We start from the raw sequence: 16,567 nt of genomic DNA on the forward strand, positions 1-16,567 counted from the left end.
AATCTAAGGAATGCTGCTTCCTAAGTTCTGAACGATATTATGCAAATGTCTGACATACATATCTGAACTAACATCAGGATTGACCAGGCTATAGCATCGCCAACTGTATGCTACACATGGAAAGGCATATCCGAGTCAAGTGACAACTAATATAGGGACTGGGGGACTGCCAGGCATACAGTTGAAAGACATTGGCACTGCTGAACGATTGTCGTTTTACGAAAATATGAATGCAATGGTTTAAAATGTATTTTTATGTAACTTTAAAACAGAATCTAAAACAAAGGCTTGCCAAGTCTAAAATACGAATTCTAATCGTAGATCTATTCTATGGCTTAATGACCTTTCATATCATCCTCAGCATTGGAAGTGCAAGTCGTATCGGCCATGGAGGCTCCCTCCAGAGTAGCACCGTCCTGGTTCATCTCGATGAGGGGACCCTTATAGTTCTTCCTTCCGTCGACGATCCAGGTGACAACAGCGATGAGCAAGATGATGCCAAAGGCAGCGATACAGTAGTTCATGTTGGTGGGGGTGACGGGGAGCTCGGGGGGAAGACGAAGAGGACGGTGGTGAGGATGGCCCAGGCAATACCGACCAAGCTGCAGACCCATCTGACGGGGGTGCTGAGTTTGAAAGGTCGGTCCTCGGGAAGCATGTTTCCGCCGCGGCAGAGGTGGATGAAGGGGGGATGGCATAAGTGACACCTATTGAATGTTAGCAACAGTGACAAAATGATGAGAAAGGGCAAACTAACCAAGAGCAACGACGGAAGCGGCGGTAATAGCGTTGAAAGCACTGGAGCTTCCCAGGAGAATCAGACCAAAGATGATAACCCAGGCGGTGGTCCAGAGAAGGGCGTTAAGTGGCACATCGAGAGTGGGGTGAACAACAGCCCAAACGTTGCTGAAGGGCAGACCGCGGTCTCGGGCAAAGGCATAGGTCATTCGGGCGCTGGTGGTCATGATGGCGGTGGCAGTGAAGACCATGCAGACAATAGAAAAGACGATGAGGCAGACACTGCCGGCCTTGCTGTTGGTGGCATCGAAGTAGATCTGGAGAAGAGCGCCGGCGGGAGACTCGATGACGGTCTGGACATCCTTGAGGACGAAGAGGAGGCAGGAGAGGAAGATGAAACCGGAGGCCATGCCGATGAGAATGCACCAGATCATGATGCGAGGGCCCTCCTTTCGTGCATTGGGAATTTCCTCTGTCAAGGGTCAGCAAAAGAATAGCAAGATACTAAAACTGGTACGTACCAATCATGTGAGCGGCGGCATCGAATCCAGTAAGAGCAAAAGCACCCTGAAGAAGTCCAAGGAGCCAAGACAGACCATCGGGCCAGCCAACCTCGTTGATGAACTTGCCGTAGACAAAGCCACCGCTCTGATAGTTGGGAGAAGCACAGGCAAGGACGGTGATGCTGATGATGACGAAACCAGAGATACTCCACAGGAACGCAGCCTTGTTGAAGAGCGGGAGGAGGCGGTTGGCAAAAGCGTTGATGAAGAGGGCGATGAAGGTGAAACCGAGGTAGATGAGGAACTGATGCCAGGCCTTGGACTCGTAAGTCGGGTGCATAAACGAGATGGTGTCGATAACGAAAGTGCTTCCGAGAAGAGGCGCGGTGGCAGTCAGGATGACATAGCCAGCAGCGTTGATCCAGCCGGTCACATAGCTGATGCCTCTAGACCATCTAGGCCAACTAATGAGAGCACTCCAATGATATTGTCCACCGGCTGTAGGATAGGCAGAGAGGAATTCGGCCAAAGGAGCGGCGAGACAAAGGTTGCAAATACCGGCGACCATCAATCCCCAGATGACAGCGCTAGGTCCGCCGGAGGGGAGGGCGAGACTGATGGAGGCGGACAGGGCGGTCCAGGTGTTGAGAATGGCAAAGGCAAGACCCAGCAGAGAAACCTTTGAGAAATTTCTCTGCAGCTCTTGCTTGTGGCCAAGCTGCTCGAGGGCGGCCGAGTCGTCAAAGTGAACATTCTTGTCCGCGTGGTTCTGTTGCTCCTCCATGATGGATATTGTCGACAATTGCTGTGAAACAAAATACAAGAGTGAAGTAGAAGGGGGAAAAAGAAAACTAGCACTGGGGCGGTCGGGCATTTTAAAAATGTTCACAAGTCTCACTAACGAGTTCCGTTAACGGAGGATCACTCCCCTTGTTGGAATAGTAGTCCCCAGTCCCCCAGCTCCTTAGCAGAGGGGAGTAGTGTATCATGGAGACTCAGTAATGTGGTTGCGTAACAAGCTTTTTCCCATGCTACGCCCGAAAGCGTGCCCCATAGGAGAATGACGTTGTGGGTATTTTGCCCCGGGCCGGGAGGCGATTAATCTGTTTCCGTTCTAGAACGCTTTTGAGAGAGAGAGCATTGCGGCTGCCAACGACCCTGCAGGAATAGCCGCGGCTCATGCAGGCCATACGATTCCTTTGGGCTTCTAGAAGAGACGGCAGGGGGACATCCCACCTCACGCCATCGTGTGATAGGACGAGAGGCTGTCTCGTGTTGGGGGGTGGGTGATGCTATGCTGTCAACGGGAGCACGTCAATGGAGGTTCAGCAAGCGGATGGATTTGATTTGATGGAGAATTTGGCCATTTGAAGTTTTTATTGTAAGCTTAAAGGGACAGTAGTTACTCTTCAGTACGTCTCTAGTCGATGATGGTGACATGGGAATCAACCAAGTGCCGAAAACACCATGCATATGCAGATGTGTTCGGCACACCAACTCCTTGCCATGCGCGTCCTTCTCACATCAGCTCTGTCCTCAATTCCCTTCCAAATCAGCTTGAAACATGGTCAATGCTTAAGTCGGCCACGACATTATGGTCAGACGCGATAGATAGTGCAGAGCGCGCGCGCGCAATTCGGAAGTACGGCTAGACACGAGACGCTTGGAGACACACACACAAGGCGCGGACTAGCAGATAATACATCAGGAGACGAGGCAAAATAAGTCTAATCGGCCCCATGGGGGTCAAAAATACCTCAATGGCCTAAGCAGCAGATGGTATCTGTCCCCTGGAGATAGACAATATCAATCCCATTGCTCGAGCGAGGTTGGAGCCCCAGGAAAAAAGCTCTCCACCGAACCCCGGTCTTGGCTCCCTATGCAAACACGAGATCTAACTACGGCTCCGAAAAGATGTTACTCTTGGTTATTGCTCATGGTAATAAACGGCCATGGGCTTATACTGGCCTGTGCATAAACCCCCCCGCCCATAGGCATCCGACTTAACCGACTGCTCGAGTCAAATGACGCAGCTGATCCGGTCGAACCGGGACATATCAGCGCCCGCTGGCAGTTGTAGTAGACTGCCTAGTGTATCTAGGCGCGGCTCTGTGCCACGAGGACCGGCATCGACCGGCTATGCCTAGCTCGCCCAGCGGCGACTCCGTTCCATTAAAGAGGGTCTCGGTGGCAACATCTCACCTTTTGCGCAAAACCCCAGGTGACCGTGTCGAGACTCGTCCAAACCACTGGAGATGAACCCCTGATTCCGTGGTTTCTGTTACGTTTGGAATCCGCTGAACTGGCTCAACAGCGAGATTCTCGCCCATGGGCTACTCCGCGATGTCCCCCGCGACCCCGTGTGCTCTTCCCCAAGGTCTCCAGGAATTCATCTCTGCGTCGGGTGGGTTTCTATTGAGTAATGGATTGCTCGATTCAGCCATGGTTTGTTCTGCGGTGAGTATTGGCGACGTCGGAGGATGCCCGTTGAAGGACGCAAGGTGAGAGCACCGGGAAGGATATGAGCGCGCTCCGGCCATGATGAGATAGTGGAACGACGATGGTTTAAAGCCTTGGCGAAGGTTGGCCGAGGATATGTCGGGAGGGATGCCGATCTCAATGAACGCCGAGAGAGCCGAAGGGAGCTGAGGGACGTGGAAGTTGAACGGGACGTCGGGTTTTCTGGAAATTTCAAACAACTTGACGATTCAATATTACGACTAATGGCACTCGTCTATTTAGACGCCACTTGAAGTGGCACTGCCTATTTGAGCTGAGCAGGGTGCGGCAGCAGACGGGAAAATGGGATCATCTCCCTTCAAGCTTGATTTCAGACCAATTCAGAGCCATACACAATTACTTTTACGATCCCCGGCATCACATTCTGTTCCCGCGACGTCAATCAATAAATTTGAGGCTCTGCCACGAGACGCTAGGGCGCATCGCCAAGCACGCCAAGAGATGATGCCGCAGGCCATCCCGACGGATCCTTGAGGCTCGGCAGCGGGTGGCGTCCTCGATCCTGATAAAACCAACCATCCACGATAGGAAGGCAGATAAGAAAATATAGAATCAACGCAAGGGCTGGATAAAAGAACCAATTTGAATACATGGAAATGAATATGATAAATAAGGAACCGCTATTTAAAAGTACGCAACATCACCGACTCTTGGGTCTACACAACTTCGTGCATGAAAAACTTGCTCTAATATTTTCAGGATCAAAGATCTTGTCGCAAACCAAATCACATATGAAAACTACAGAAGTAGGTGGTTTGAGTTACCTCGTCGCCAAGGTCGCCCATTAATTGAACCTTTCTACCAGTTTCCAGCCTCCCTCCTCTTAAGAACTCCTACCCGATACCTACCTACTCACAGAATATCTGAGCGGGGGCACACTGAGGCAACCGCCTCTTGGAAAAGTTGTTTCATAGCTCTTATGGATCTTATTGGGACGTACTGACTCTTTCAAACGCCGCAAGTTCATTGCCTGCTTGTCAGTAGTTCTCCATGGGAAGTACGGCTGCTGAGGCGGGTTGGGGTAAAAAAATATATCCCAAAGGTTAAAGGATATTACGTGCGGAGGATAACAAGTTAAGTTAAATAAATAAAATTCTCTAAGATAATTATTTTTATAATATCTTTATCACTATTTTCATAACAGTCTTATTTATCTATTTATCATCAAAGTCATAGCATTTAAGAACAGCAAGGTCTAGTGGCCACGTGCCGAACGGTGGATAGAAGATCCAGCTATTGTCTCTCAAGGAGTCCTCGTCGTAAAACTACATACTGTGGGAAATTTCCTTAAATTCATATCAACGGGGGACGACGGCAGGCGCAATCTGTCGTGCAGTCTCCTTCTTGACCCGTCCGCTGGTCTGAGCCTGAACCTGAGTCGAAGCGCCAAATGGGCGATGGTGGTGGTGAAGGTAAAGGTAACATTCACGACGTCGGTAAACTGTGCGAGCGTATTTGGCTCGCCTGTCCTACTTCATATTCTGATATCTCTTAATGGAACGGTCATTGAAGCTTCCCTGTCGTATTTGTGGTGTGTCAGAGCGAAGTTAGACTTCTTATCTCGCAAGAACGTTATTCTGTTATCTACACCCTTATACTATGCCTCCTAAACTTGGGATTATTGTAGCCAAGTCTTAAGAAGCGAGGGAAAAACTCAGTATCAATCTTTCCTATCCTCTTTTCCCATGCCTCTCTCCTCAGAAGCAACTCGGCGTGTTACACAGAGCTCAGTTGAGAAAACTGGTCAAAACATAGATGCTCCTAGGAGCGGCCCTCCCAGCAAGCACCAGAGATTTTATCTCGCCAACTCAGGTTCCGTGGTCTAGTTGGTTATGGCATCTCGTTAACACCGAGAAGGTCCCCGGTTCGATCCCGGGCGGAACCACTCTTTTTGCACCTTACCACAACCCACCATACCCTAACAACCACAACTCTTCTCTTCTTCTTTTTTCAACTTCCCCGGCTCCATCCTCAGAGGAGATGAGCCCCATACACTCGGCCGGTTTCCATCTAATAAGATAGTTTCGGTTCCGTGGTCTAGCTGGTCATGGCATCTCGTTAACACCGAGAAGGTCCCCGGTTCGAGCCCGGGCGGAATCACGATTCATAAAGAATCAAATCCTTCCTTTTTGTCAATACTGTCCAAGCCAGCCATCGCATTCACCGAGGGAGTGTGGTTGGCAAGATGTGGCCATCAATTCCATTCGCAACTATCTTCCGAGTTCATCTAACTACTCCCTGACTCAACGACCCTCTTCATTTTTACTTGCTCCTGTTCGTAAAGTAGTTGTAGCTGGAATCAACCATCTCGAGCGCCCTCTTGGTAGCCTCATCCAAGTCTTCCTTGGGAAGTCCAAGCACATCGTTCGCAAGACCATACTTGGCCTCAATGTTGCCGTCACCGTTGGGGTAAAAGGTCCTGGCGTACATGCCCATCGCCCATCCTCTGCGGTCACCCTTCTTCAGCATATCCATCGCCCGGCTCCAGCGTTCGTGAGAGCCCTCATACTCAATCTCCCAGTCCTTGCCCGTGGTGCCCGTCACGCGTTGGATGCTGTCGAGCATTTCTCGCTGGGAGATGAGAAAACTGGAGATCCACATGGGCTTGTTTCGCCACTGAGAGATGGTTGGTGACTTGTCGTTCTCGTCCTCGGGAAGCTCCTTGAGGCTCAGAAGAGCGGCAATGGCTCGGCCGCACTGAAGCCAGGTTGAGGTGTTGATCTGCGTCTTGCCGTCGTCATAAAAGGTCACCTTCTTTTGGTTGTCGCTAAAGTCGAAGCCGTACCACTGCGGGCCCTGAGCGATAGAGAACTCGTACCAGTAAGAACAGCCCATGGCAATCCAGGACGACACGCCGGCATCTTCGATAGCCTTAATACCTGGCAGTACTGACTGACCAGTCATGTTCTCCTCTGCGAGAGACGCATTGGTGAAGTCGGTACCGTAGCAGTTGGGCATGACCCAAGGAACGCCTGCCTTTGCAGCGGCAGCGACGATCTTCTCCTGAGTGCCAGGGGCAGCGGTGACGGACATGGAGATGGCGAGGAATTGCTGGCCCTTGAGGGCAGCAACAATAGAGTCCTCGTTTTCGTAGTCGACGATGACGGATTTAGCACCTTCAGGAATCTTGCTAGTGCTGCCTTCACGAGTGATGGCGGTGACCGTGTGCTTTCCGGTATTCAATAGCGCCCTAGCCAGATATTGACCAACGGAGCCACCGGCCTAAAGATGTTAGATGTTGGTGCTTTTTGGATAGGTAAGATCACTCACTCCAACAATAGCCACTCTCTCAATGCGGTTGGTGAAGCCCTCAGGCTGGTCCTTGGCGTACTTCTGGGCCATGGTGTTTAACTAAGTTTCAAGATTTTGTGAAAGTGAAGATGAGGCCTTGGTTGATGCGAGCACGAGGTTGCTGGGTGTATTGATGCTGGTGATTTTTCCTGCAATACAGAGCCTAAGAGCGTCCTTATATTCTACCACCTCCCAAAACCCCGTTTCAATGTCTCGGAGATAGATAGGTAATCGCCATTGAGGCTCTCTCGACCCTCGAATACATCGGACTCGGAGCGGACTGAGAATTACCGGATTGGGTAATCGCTCGGCCGGCGGCTCTCCACATGCAGCCGGAGACGCCCAATCAACGCCCTCTGAATACGACAAACGGCTAGGAAAGCGATTGGAAACACGCATCGACTTGGCGCGAACGTGTTAGTTGATTGGGAATTCGTCAGAGGCCGAAAGAGCGAGATGCCCATGTAGCCTGATTCTCGCTTTTAAGCCTCGTCCTTCGGAGTTTGCTAATGGCCGGGTTTTAAGTGGTGAATCATGATATCTCGCCTCCGAATATCCGACACTCGAGGCTCCAGCTACGTCAAGGACTATTTGTGAATGGCATTGATCAGGTGAGCGTGATATTCCTCGGCTTTCATATGCATGCTGAATTGTCGAGTTGTGGTAACCTGCCGAACAATGAGTTATCCGTCACTCAGCAGGGGCCCTGACAGCCACGATGAGACCTGAAATTTTTGCCCTTCTTATGTTGTAAAACCGTGGCATCCGCTGAACTAAAGTCCTGTCATCTCTTTTGGCTATTTATTTGTTCTAAATCAGTATCTTAGTCTCTATACCCGCTCTCACTATCCCCATTCTCCCAAGTCTTTCTTATATCACTCTGCGGTCTTCATTAACCACAGAGCGTGTTTATCACGAGCCTATACTCACAGAAAATGTCTTCTAGGCGCTTCCCATCTATACTAAAAAATTCCCAGCCCGTTAGCCAGAGTTGGTATACGATTTTCCCAGAGGAGCGGACTCGGACTGTTTAATCCGCTTATAGATACTCTCTAGAAGCTATGCATATAGTTTACTTTTACTGGCCTCCTATACTCAGCTACGAGGGAGAGCCTGATTTATGTATCTTATTGAAGTATAGCCACTTAGCAATATCGACACCGGCGAGGTAGGGCACCAAATCAATCAATCAATCTTGCCAAGTCCGAGCTGCGCGCGGTTCCCCCCTAACTAGACCAAATTTTGTACAGTAACCAATGCGAGCCTGCTACGAGCAGGACGGGGCACAAATTGGGAAAATGTATTGTGTTAGGTCAAATAGGGAAAATTGGCGATTGGCAGAGCCGAATCAATATAACATGATATGATGAACAATCTTGCCAAGAAGCTCCGCCTCAGCCACGACGGGTCATGCCCAGCCTGATTTCAGCCTGGCAAAGTCACAAAGCCAATGAAATTAAGAAACCAGAAGCTCAGCCTCTACCGCAGCATTCTCGGTTCTCTGCACAGCCAAGCGAGGCTCTCTGCGTATTTTTGAGTCTGAGGCGGGTCTCAAGATAACCTCTTAAAGACTCTACATGCACCGTACAGTCGGCCATTCCAACGTTCCCTCTCTCCCAGACGCAGGCCGAGAATCCATTTCCATTGCACACAGTCCGCTTAAGCCTGAGAAAATGGAGGTGACAGGCCTGGTAGCCTCCTGCGTCGGAATCTCCGGCATCGCCCTCAAGGCTGTGAACCGCCTCGATGGGCTGATTCAGCGGTTCGAGACCTCATCTACCTCCCTAAATGCCCTCAAGGCTCAGGTACGGGGTTTCTACTACGCCGTTGAAAACATCCGGCGCGTGCTGCAGGATGCCGGTGGCAGCAACTCCTTGGCGATAACAACGGGCGAGGCGCAACTTCAAGTTCAAGACGCCGTGGAGGCAGGGCGAGCCATTATCAGAGAGCTGGAGATGGAAATCTCCGAGGTCCTGGAGGAGGATGCTGCAAGGGGGAAGGACAGGGACCTGTCCAAGACCGCAAAGGCTCGGCTTCTTTGGCATGATGATCAGGTGCAGAGGTGGAGCGATCTGCTGCATCGGCAGACAGCCGCCCTGACGCTCATTCTCCATACGTGTGTCGCCTTTTTGCTCCTTAGGAAGAGAATGCTAACGTTGACACAGCCAGCAACTTCTTCGAGGTGGGTTCTTCGAGCCTAGTCCGATGTCAGAGGGGACCGCGAGACCTCTCGCCACTGAAGATATTGCTGCCGACCTCGAGGCTATTAACTTGGACATGGAGCAGCACACGGTACCGAAACAATGGATTGAGTTCGGCGAGCATCTTGGTAAGAGTCTGAGTGAGAACGTGTCATCCTCTCAATCTTCAGAAACAAAAGTGCCGAGCTCATCAGCCAGCGTCTCGTCAATCAACGATGACTCCAAGATGAAGAAGGCAACTTCAAGGAGGTCCTGGCGTTTAGGCAAAGAGTCAAAAAGTAAAAAGGCGGCAAGCGATGGCAAGCAACAGAACCAGGCGCAAAGACCGCCTCCTCCCCAACCTTCACCTGCACCACCTCCTCGCCAACTTTTCGACATTGCCGAGGAGTCTGTGAAGCACTACCGGAACCTACTATCAGCCGAAGCTGAAAGCCTTGTCCCGGAGTGTCCAAGGCTACGCGTGGTGCTCATCGGGAAGACGGGCGTGGGCAAGTCCACACTCTGCTCCAAGATCTTGGGCATCCCATATGAGGTGACAGAAACCGCCATTAGTTTTGTGTATGAACCCACTGACGAATTATAGGGCTCAGATGAACTCCACGGCCAGCGGACACCGGCTGACAGGATCAAAGAGGCGTTGACTTATCCAGGAGTTAACGACCATCTCGAGCTGCACGACTCTGGGGGCTTCGAAGCAGGCGCCGACGATACGATCAAGGAGACGGTCGAGTACATCTCGTCGAATCAGCTGGGAGATCTTGCAAGTCAAATCCATTGCATATGGTACGTCATTTCATGTGCCTCGGAACGACCAATACAGGCCATCGACGAGCAATTCCTCACCGGCCAGCTCGTCAACACAGGCGAGATCCCCATCTTTGCCATCTTCACCAAGTACGATGTCCTCGTCGAGCAGATTCAAAAGAGGTTCAAGCTATCAGACATTCAAAGAGCAGAGGAAAAGGCCTACGAGTATTTCCAGACCAATCTGGAGGGACGGCTGAAGAGCATCGTAGGAGATAACCCGAGATTCTCAATTTGTCGTATAGCACTTGCGGACACGGAAGAATGGATGCCCAAGTATACCACCACAGGTAAAGCAGTCTTGTTAAGCAGGCTACCTCATATTAACACTTGATGCAGACTCCATGGGCTCGCAAGCCCTGGTTCAGAAGATGACGCAGCAGCTTTGTAGCCGGGACCTTCAAATCCTCTGGGTTGCCACTCAGCAGAGAGACAACTGGGCTAAGCTGATAGGTATGTATCAGCCACGTCGAATTGTGCTGGGAACTGGCTAACCAACATCGGTAGATGGAATTTCCAACAATATCTCCCTCTTCTGGACAGCGCGGCGAGTCACCAAGGTCTCCTACCTCCCATACATCTGCCTCATCGGCCTCGTCTCGGTTTGGGAGATCCTTCACAGCAAAGCCATCAAGTGCTGGGGTATCGCCTCATGGAACCTGTTGCCTTCTACCATAACACTGGACTCGATCTTTCGAGCCACTGGAACCTGGAAAACCAACTTCTATTGCGGTGTGTTGGCAGCTAACTGCTTTGGCTCAGTATTTCTCCAGGGGGTCAGCAAGATTGTCATGCAAATGGCGATAGGCGTTCATCTCATCGGATACTACCTGCGTGAGTTGCAGGATCGAAAGGGCTCTCATTTGACCTCAAAAGAGGTCAAGGCGGCCCTCAGGGACTTTGAGGCGAGTGTCGCTAGGGATAAGATGGTGCATGGGATAAGCGAAGAGATCGCGCGTATTCCCTTTAAGGAACGAGACTGCACCGAGGACGTAACTAGGGCTGCTATTCGGGTTGCGAAGGAGGCGGCTGTTGGGAGTTTGGAGTCCCTGTTTGAGGAGATGCGTCGAAAAGAATGAGGTCAGTTTTAAAGGGTCGACAAGCAAATCAAATAAGAATGTTTAAACACTGACTTGAAAATATATAGCAGATGTGAGGAATTAGTTTACCTTTCTATGTTATTCAAGATATTGTAAAAGCAAGCACATTATTAGTTTCTTATCTGGCTAGTGTGAAATGCTAGCTATTTTCCCCTTCGAGTCTCAAGCTCTTGCAGTATTATAAAGGTCTTTTTAACATTTATTCAATCATCAACCTCTAGCTTTGCCTAGCAGGATCAAGCGTGACCTTGTTCTTGGTTACAGCATCAATCTCATCAAGAATCTCTGGAGTCAACTTGTCAAGAATCTTGAGAGCTCCCACATTCTCCTCCAGCTGCTCCGGTCGACTCGCCCCCGTGATGACGCTGCTCACATTGGGGTTCTTGAGACACCAAGCAACGGCGAGCTGGCTCTGGGTGACTCCCAGCTTGTCGGCGATAGGCTTCAATTGCTTCACCTTCTCAATCTCCTCCTTCCAGTCGTCGCTTCCGATGCGGCCGCGCATAAAGTCGGCAAACCCGTCCTTGCTCGCTCCGAATCGAGAGTCCTTGGGAGGTTGACCGTCGACGACGTCGTTGTACTTGCCCGAGAGGAGACCCATCTTGATGGGGCTGAAGGTAGTAAGACCGAGACCGACACGCTCATACAGACGCTGGAACTGGCCCTCGACCTTGTCGCGTACGAGCATGTTGTACTGGGGCTGCTCCACGATAGGAGCAATCATCCTCAAGTCGCGGGCAATGCCAACCTAGTCTGTTAGTCATTGTGCTAGGAAGCTTCCCAGGAAATTGCTTACAGCCTCTGCAATCTCATCAGGACTCCATTCGGAGGTGCCCCAATAGAGAGCCATGCCCTGATCAATCACAAAATTGAAGGCCCGCACAGTTTCCTCCATGGGTGTCAATCTGTCAGGTCGATGCGCATAGACAACGTCGACATATTTTAGTTGCAGACGGGAGAGTGAAGCCTCCAAGCCCTCAATGATGTGCTTCCTCGAAAGACCATGGTTATTGACCAGAATCTCTCCATTGACAGCGCCCCAATTGATTTCTTTGACACTGTTAGCATACCGATTGGGTGGTGATTGAAGAAGAATTGCTTACTTGTGCTGATGACCAGGTCACTTCTCTTCCACCCAAAATGCTTAATAGCCTTGCCCATGACAACCTCTGACTCGCCGGCAGTGTAGTTCTCGGCCGTATCGAAGAAGTTGACGCCCAGATCGTAGGCCTTCTTCATACAAGCAAACGCCTGCTCATCTTGGGCATAACCTCCATAGGTCATCCAACCGCCAAGACTGATGGCGGAAACATGAAGTCCAGACCGGCCAAGGCGGCGGTAGATCATGCCCGTGTCTCGAGGTTCAGCCCAGGCCATTGTGAAGGATGTTGACGACAGATAAGGAATGTCGAGAAAGTGCTATGCTTCCTTCAAGATCTTTGATCAAAAGCTGCTCAAGCCAACCCATATACACCAAGCCAAGCTGACGGAGAAATTCTCGGAGTAATTCTGTGAAGGCGGGGATGGAGTCACACCGAGCGACCGGGGTAAAATGACGCAAGAAAACCCCCGAAAGGTGTCATGGCGCAGCCCTAGCGAGGTCTTTTGTTAGTTAGCTTGGGAGTGTCTGGTCCTCCTCTGAGACGTCTCTGGGCATTGACTCCAGCAGCATCCGAGTGAGGGGAGACGGTGACCGGACGAGATATCCTAGGTCCAGCGGCGGCCAACAAATTTGGGACGCCTGCTCCTCCATGAATTGATACGTAGGCATAGAAATGTTTGACTGGTTCGCCAAGAGCTCGGCAGTGTCAAATCCAGGTTGAGTGTTCATCTGGAAGACAATGGCATCGTCGTTCGGGGTCTCAAGCAGAAGCCCCGACCCAGACACGGCGTCCATCTTCATCGTGAGAAGCGACAAGAGAGTCCGATTGCCTCCTCTGCAGGAGGACAAAATGTCTCGCAAGCGGTGTAAGATTGGCCCTGGTTGATCAATTAGAATGGCCGAATGATTGCTAGCCATTCCATCAATCACCGCTGTAGCGATCTCAAACGTCTTGAACTCCTGCTCTGTGTTAGTAACGTATCGCCTTGGATCAAGAGCAGATAACTGCTTACCAGAGTTGGCCCATGAGACTCAAGTGCAGCCTTTGGAAGCTCAGAGACCAGGCTCAAAAAGTCCTTTGCGATGTCAATCGGGTTCATGCCCGGAATGACAATCCCAAAGCGCAATGACGCCCTCCAAAGAACAGCACGCATCCACTGTCGAGTAACAAACATGTCCGCGCGCTGGACTTGATTCACGGGGCCCCAATCGTCGTTGTCGACCGAGTCGAGGAGCTTCTGCTGAAGGAGCTCCAGACAGCTCTGAGCCACAGACGCCATGTTGGGAATGTCCGAGTCTGCGTCTGCATTTCGTAGGATCTCAAAAATTCCGGATTGATCGAATACCCAGAATAGATGAACCAGCTTCAGAAAGGCGGGCAGGACCTCGGCCTGGTCGTCGGCTCCGCCAAACCATGGGAACAGGATGTTGGGCTTCAACACTATGGGAAGTTTGTGAAGGAGCGCGACGCCTCTGGCATGTACTGTCAGTGGGGGATATTATGTGACGACTATTTGGCGCACCTTTCTGTGACAAAGAGTAGCCAGAGAACCCGTCGCGAAACATGTTGGTTTGCCTCAGACAGTGAGGCGTATGTCGACTCGCGATCAAGCCGAAGAATTTGAGCCTGCGTTATGGCCTCGCGCAGATACACAAGCGACTTGGTGCCTCCAGGTGAAGCGTTCTCGTGGTATATGTGCAAGAAGAATGAGATGCGGAGGCTATCAAGGAGATCGAGCGTCTGATTCAGCCCACTGGTTTCTACCTTGTCCACGCTGGGCTGCCATGCAGTTTCCAGTCTCAGCTGGGCAATGGTAGCCAAGGCTACTGCATTCGCCAGTAACCTTACTGAATCATCTCTGCTAGGGTTCTCCTTTATCTTGCTGCGCAGGTCAGCAGCATCGCAGATAGGCCAGATAGGAAACAGTCGTTCAGCGTAGACGTCGAGCACGTCAACCAAGCAAGTTATCTCATCAGTTTGCTGCTCTCTGACCCCATTCTCCCCACTGCGATCTACACACTTGACATCAACTTTGCCTCGACGTCTCCGCTCAATCTTGTCAAGGGTCTTTGCCCGAAGCCCTCGAGGGCCGCGAGTAGCTTGAAGGCGGTTAAAGGTGCACTCTATCCCCGAGGCTGCACACCCCGTGCAGGGGGGTGTCTCTGAGCATCGAATCTTTCGGATCTTGCATGAGTCGCAGGCTCGTCTTGCAAGCTTCTGGCGCGATGCAGAGGTGTTCGGAGTTGTTTTCGGAGGCTGATTCGGAGCTGGACTCGGAGCGGCATCCGGGTGTGGAGACATGGCTCCGGGGACTCGTCAAACCACGACAGGAATGGAGGAAGGATCGGCTTATGAGAGGATGATTTCTGGTACAGAAAAAAATCAGCAAATGAAGAATCCTCCGAGAAGCCTTCCCAAGCTGCCGGTACCTTGGACCGCATCCTCCTCGATGACGTGATTGCAGGTGATGAGCTCGCCTTCGACGTCTACCCCGGATTTGCTCCACTCAAGCTTCGGCAGCTCAGTAGCGCCTCGCAGCTAAATTCATCGTCGCTATAGCCTCGGTCGGGAAAAGAAGAGTATGGTGGACACGGGGCGGATATGTAAGCAGCAATATTCGGCTTCCAATTCGCGACTGTCGAGGTCAATCAGTGTATACAGCCATGCCAGAAGGGAACAGGTTTGGCTTCACCTCTTGCCCAGGGTATATATCTCTTCCACTCTCTTTTGGCTTCCTTCCAAAGGCGTGCAGCCCAACAGGTCACAATGAGGTCCAAGTCTCTGTCGCTTAATACTTGCAGCAGCCTGAGACTTGGTGTGGACATCAACACTCCACTCTCCATCAGCATGGCCTCCTCTTCCACAGCTATAGTACGTCCGGCATCGTCCTTCCATCTCATCTGCTTGTTCTTTCGCCCTCGAACAGAACCGAGGTGGCCTGCAGCGCTACAAGAGGACCAGCCAGTAATCCCAGGACGGAGCTTGACATGGCTGTATGTGCGACTGTCCCTTGTGTTCCCATTAATGGCAATGTACCTTCGCGTGTGTAAGCAGAATGAAGTATCTCGACAGGTATACAGGTCGTCCAGCCGAAAGCGAAGTCTTCCTTGTCCATTATTCCTCGACAACCGATAACGGAGTTTCTTGATCGACAAGACTGAGGATGTTGCCCCACGAGGCGAGGCACTCAACTCGTAGCGAGGGAGAGCGCTCCCAGCTGGATAGATGGAACGACCATCTAGTATTAGAGAGATTAGCTCGCTCGTTGGTAGCTGTACTCTTGGTCCATGATGGGACACTGCTTCGTATGTGGGTGGACTAGGAAAGGCCATGAGGAATTGCTATCACAATCAACATCACAAAATCAACAGCAAATATGAACAATTAGGAATCTTGGTTCTTTAAACTATCAACTCATGCATCCCTCCATAGGAACTCATTATCACCCCCTCCATCGTTCTAGAATAAATCACCAGCTTGACGATAACTGGGTGCAACAAACCATGCTCGAGTCCCGGAACAGGCGGCTCTCGAGGGGTTGCTCCCAAAAGAGCAGGAAGCACGGCAAATATAGTTGGCAACAATCGAGTTGATGGGCAACAGTATGTTTCTTACATCACTATTCCCCCAGCCTTTCCATAACACCGATGCGACATCCATGGACCGCGTGACAGCGGCAGAGTGAGGAGGTGCACCTGTCACTCGTGGTGGTATCAAGCTACGGGAACAAGGAGGGTATAAGAATTGGGGATGCCGAATGGCCGAGTATTTTAATTTCCAGAGGGATTTTTGCGTTGTATCTGAAGTGCTTTTGGCAATCAATCGTGTGACGAGAGTAGAAGCATGGGTGCCTTCCCCTCTCGGCTTCTTTCACGGCTGTTCTCATAACTTATCACGATAGAAGAACATCGGCATTGGAAGGTTGAGGCCTTTAGAGCAGCTTTTGCGTCAAATTGGCAGGCGACAATCCTGGTTTCACAAATGCGGGAGACGGGTATCAGATGCCAAGAAATGCTTGTTTGCCTCGAAACTCCTATCGGCCGGCTTCAACCACTTTGTGGCAACGCCTCCAGTGAAGTGCCAACCAATAGGGGAGATGATTTCGGGGTACAAAAGGGTGTCAGTTGACATGCAAAAGAAATCCCGCTGCAAGGGTATCTGCACGAAACTAGTGACATATCGATGGTGGTGTAGCAGTGACGCCATGATGAGCGTGTCCGGATGGTCGAGAATCTTCAGAAGGGTGGACGGGAAGTCATAATGATGAGACCACCAGGTGTGCCGCATATCCGTGGCGAGAGGGATAA

The 16,567-nt window shown here is 51.1% G+C and overlaps 5 protein-coding genes across 5 annotated transcripts; 1 reads left to right on the forward strand and 4 right to left on the reverse strand.

Annotated features, from left to right (window-relative positions):
* Window positions 1–335: 335 nt before the first annotated feature.
* Window positions 336–2,025, reverse strand: MRS44_005110 (uncharacterized protein; the record flags this gene model as incomplete). Its single annotated transcript, XM_065622454.1, has 3 exons — window positions 336–707; window positions 771–1,210; window positions 1,260–2,025. 3 exons carry the CDS (start codon window positions 2,023–2,025, stop codon window positions 336–338), a joined length of 1,578 nt encoding a protein of 525 aa, XP_065478526.1.
* A 3,998-nt stretch (window positions 2,026–6,023) lies between these two features.
* On the reverse strand, window positions 6,024–7,103 carry MRS44_005111 (uncharacterized protein; the record flags this gene model as incomplete). The annotated part of the gene is made up of 2 exons (XM_046273593.1): window positions 6,024–6,983; window positions 7,032–7,103. 2 exons carry the CDS (start codon window positions 7,101–7,103, stop codon window positions 6,024–6,026), a joined length of 1,032 nt encoding a protein of 343 aa, XP_046135726.1.
* A 1,526-nt stretch (window positions 7,104–8,629) lies between these two features.
* Window positions 8,630–11,136, forward strand: MRS44_005112 (uncharacterized protein; the record flags this gene model as incomplete). The annotated part of the gene is made up of 5 exons (XM_065622455.1): window positions 8,630–9,168; window positions 9,218–9,785; window positions 9,837–10,347; window positions 10,397–10,510; window positions 10,565–11,136. The coding sequence occupies 5 exons, from the start codon at window positions 8,630–8,632 to the stop codon at window positions 11,134–11,136; spliced, it is 2,304 nt and encodes a 767-aa protein (XP_065478527.1).
* Window positions 11,137–11,374: 238 nt separating this feature from the next.
* On the reverse strand, window positions 11,375–12,534 carry MRS44_005113 (uncharacterized protein; the record flags this gene model as incomplete). The annotated part of the gene is made up of 3 exons (XM_065622456.1): window positions 11,375–11,905; window positions 11,954–12,207; window positions 12,261–12,534. 3 exons carry the CDS (start codon window positions 12,532–12,534, stop codon window positions 11,375–11,377), a joined length of 1,059 nt encoding a protein of 352 aa, XP_065478528.1.
* Window positions 12,535–12,769: 235 nt separating this feature from the next.
* On the reverse strand, window positions 12,770–14,561 carry MRS44_005114 (uncharacterized protein; the record flags this gene model as incomplete). Its single annotated transcript, XM_046279934.2, has 3 exons — window positions 12,770–13,219; window positions 13,273–13,732; window positions 13,783–14,561. 3 exons carry the CDS (start codon window positions 14,559–14,561, stop codon window positions 12,770–12,772), a joined length of 1,689 nt encoding a protein of 562 aa, XP_046135724.2.
* Window positions 14,562–16,567: the final 2,006 nt, after the last annotated feature.

The sequence above is a fragment of the Fusarium solani genome, assembly GCF_023522795.1.
Source record: "Fusarium solani strain SB1 chromosome Unknown bctg00000002, whole genome shotgun sequence".
Classification (NCBI taxonomy): Eukaryota; Fungi; Ascomycota; class Sordariomycetes; order Hypocreales; family Nectriaceae; genus Fusarium; species Fusarium solani.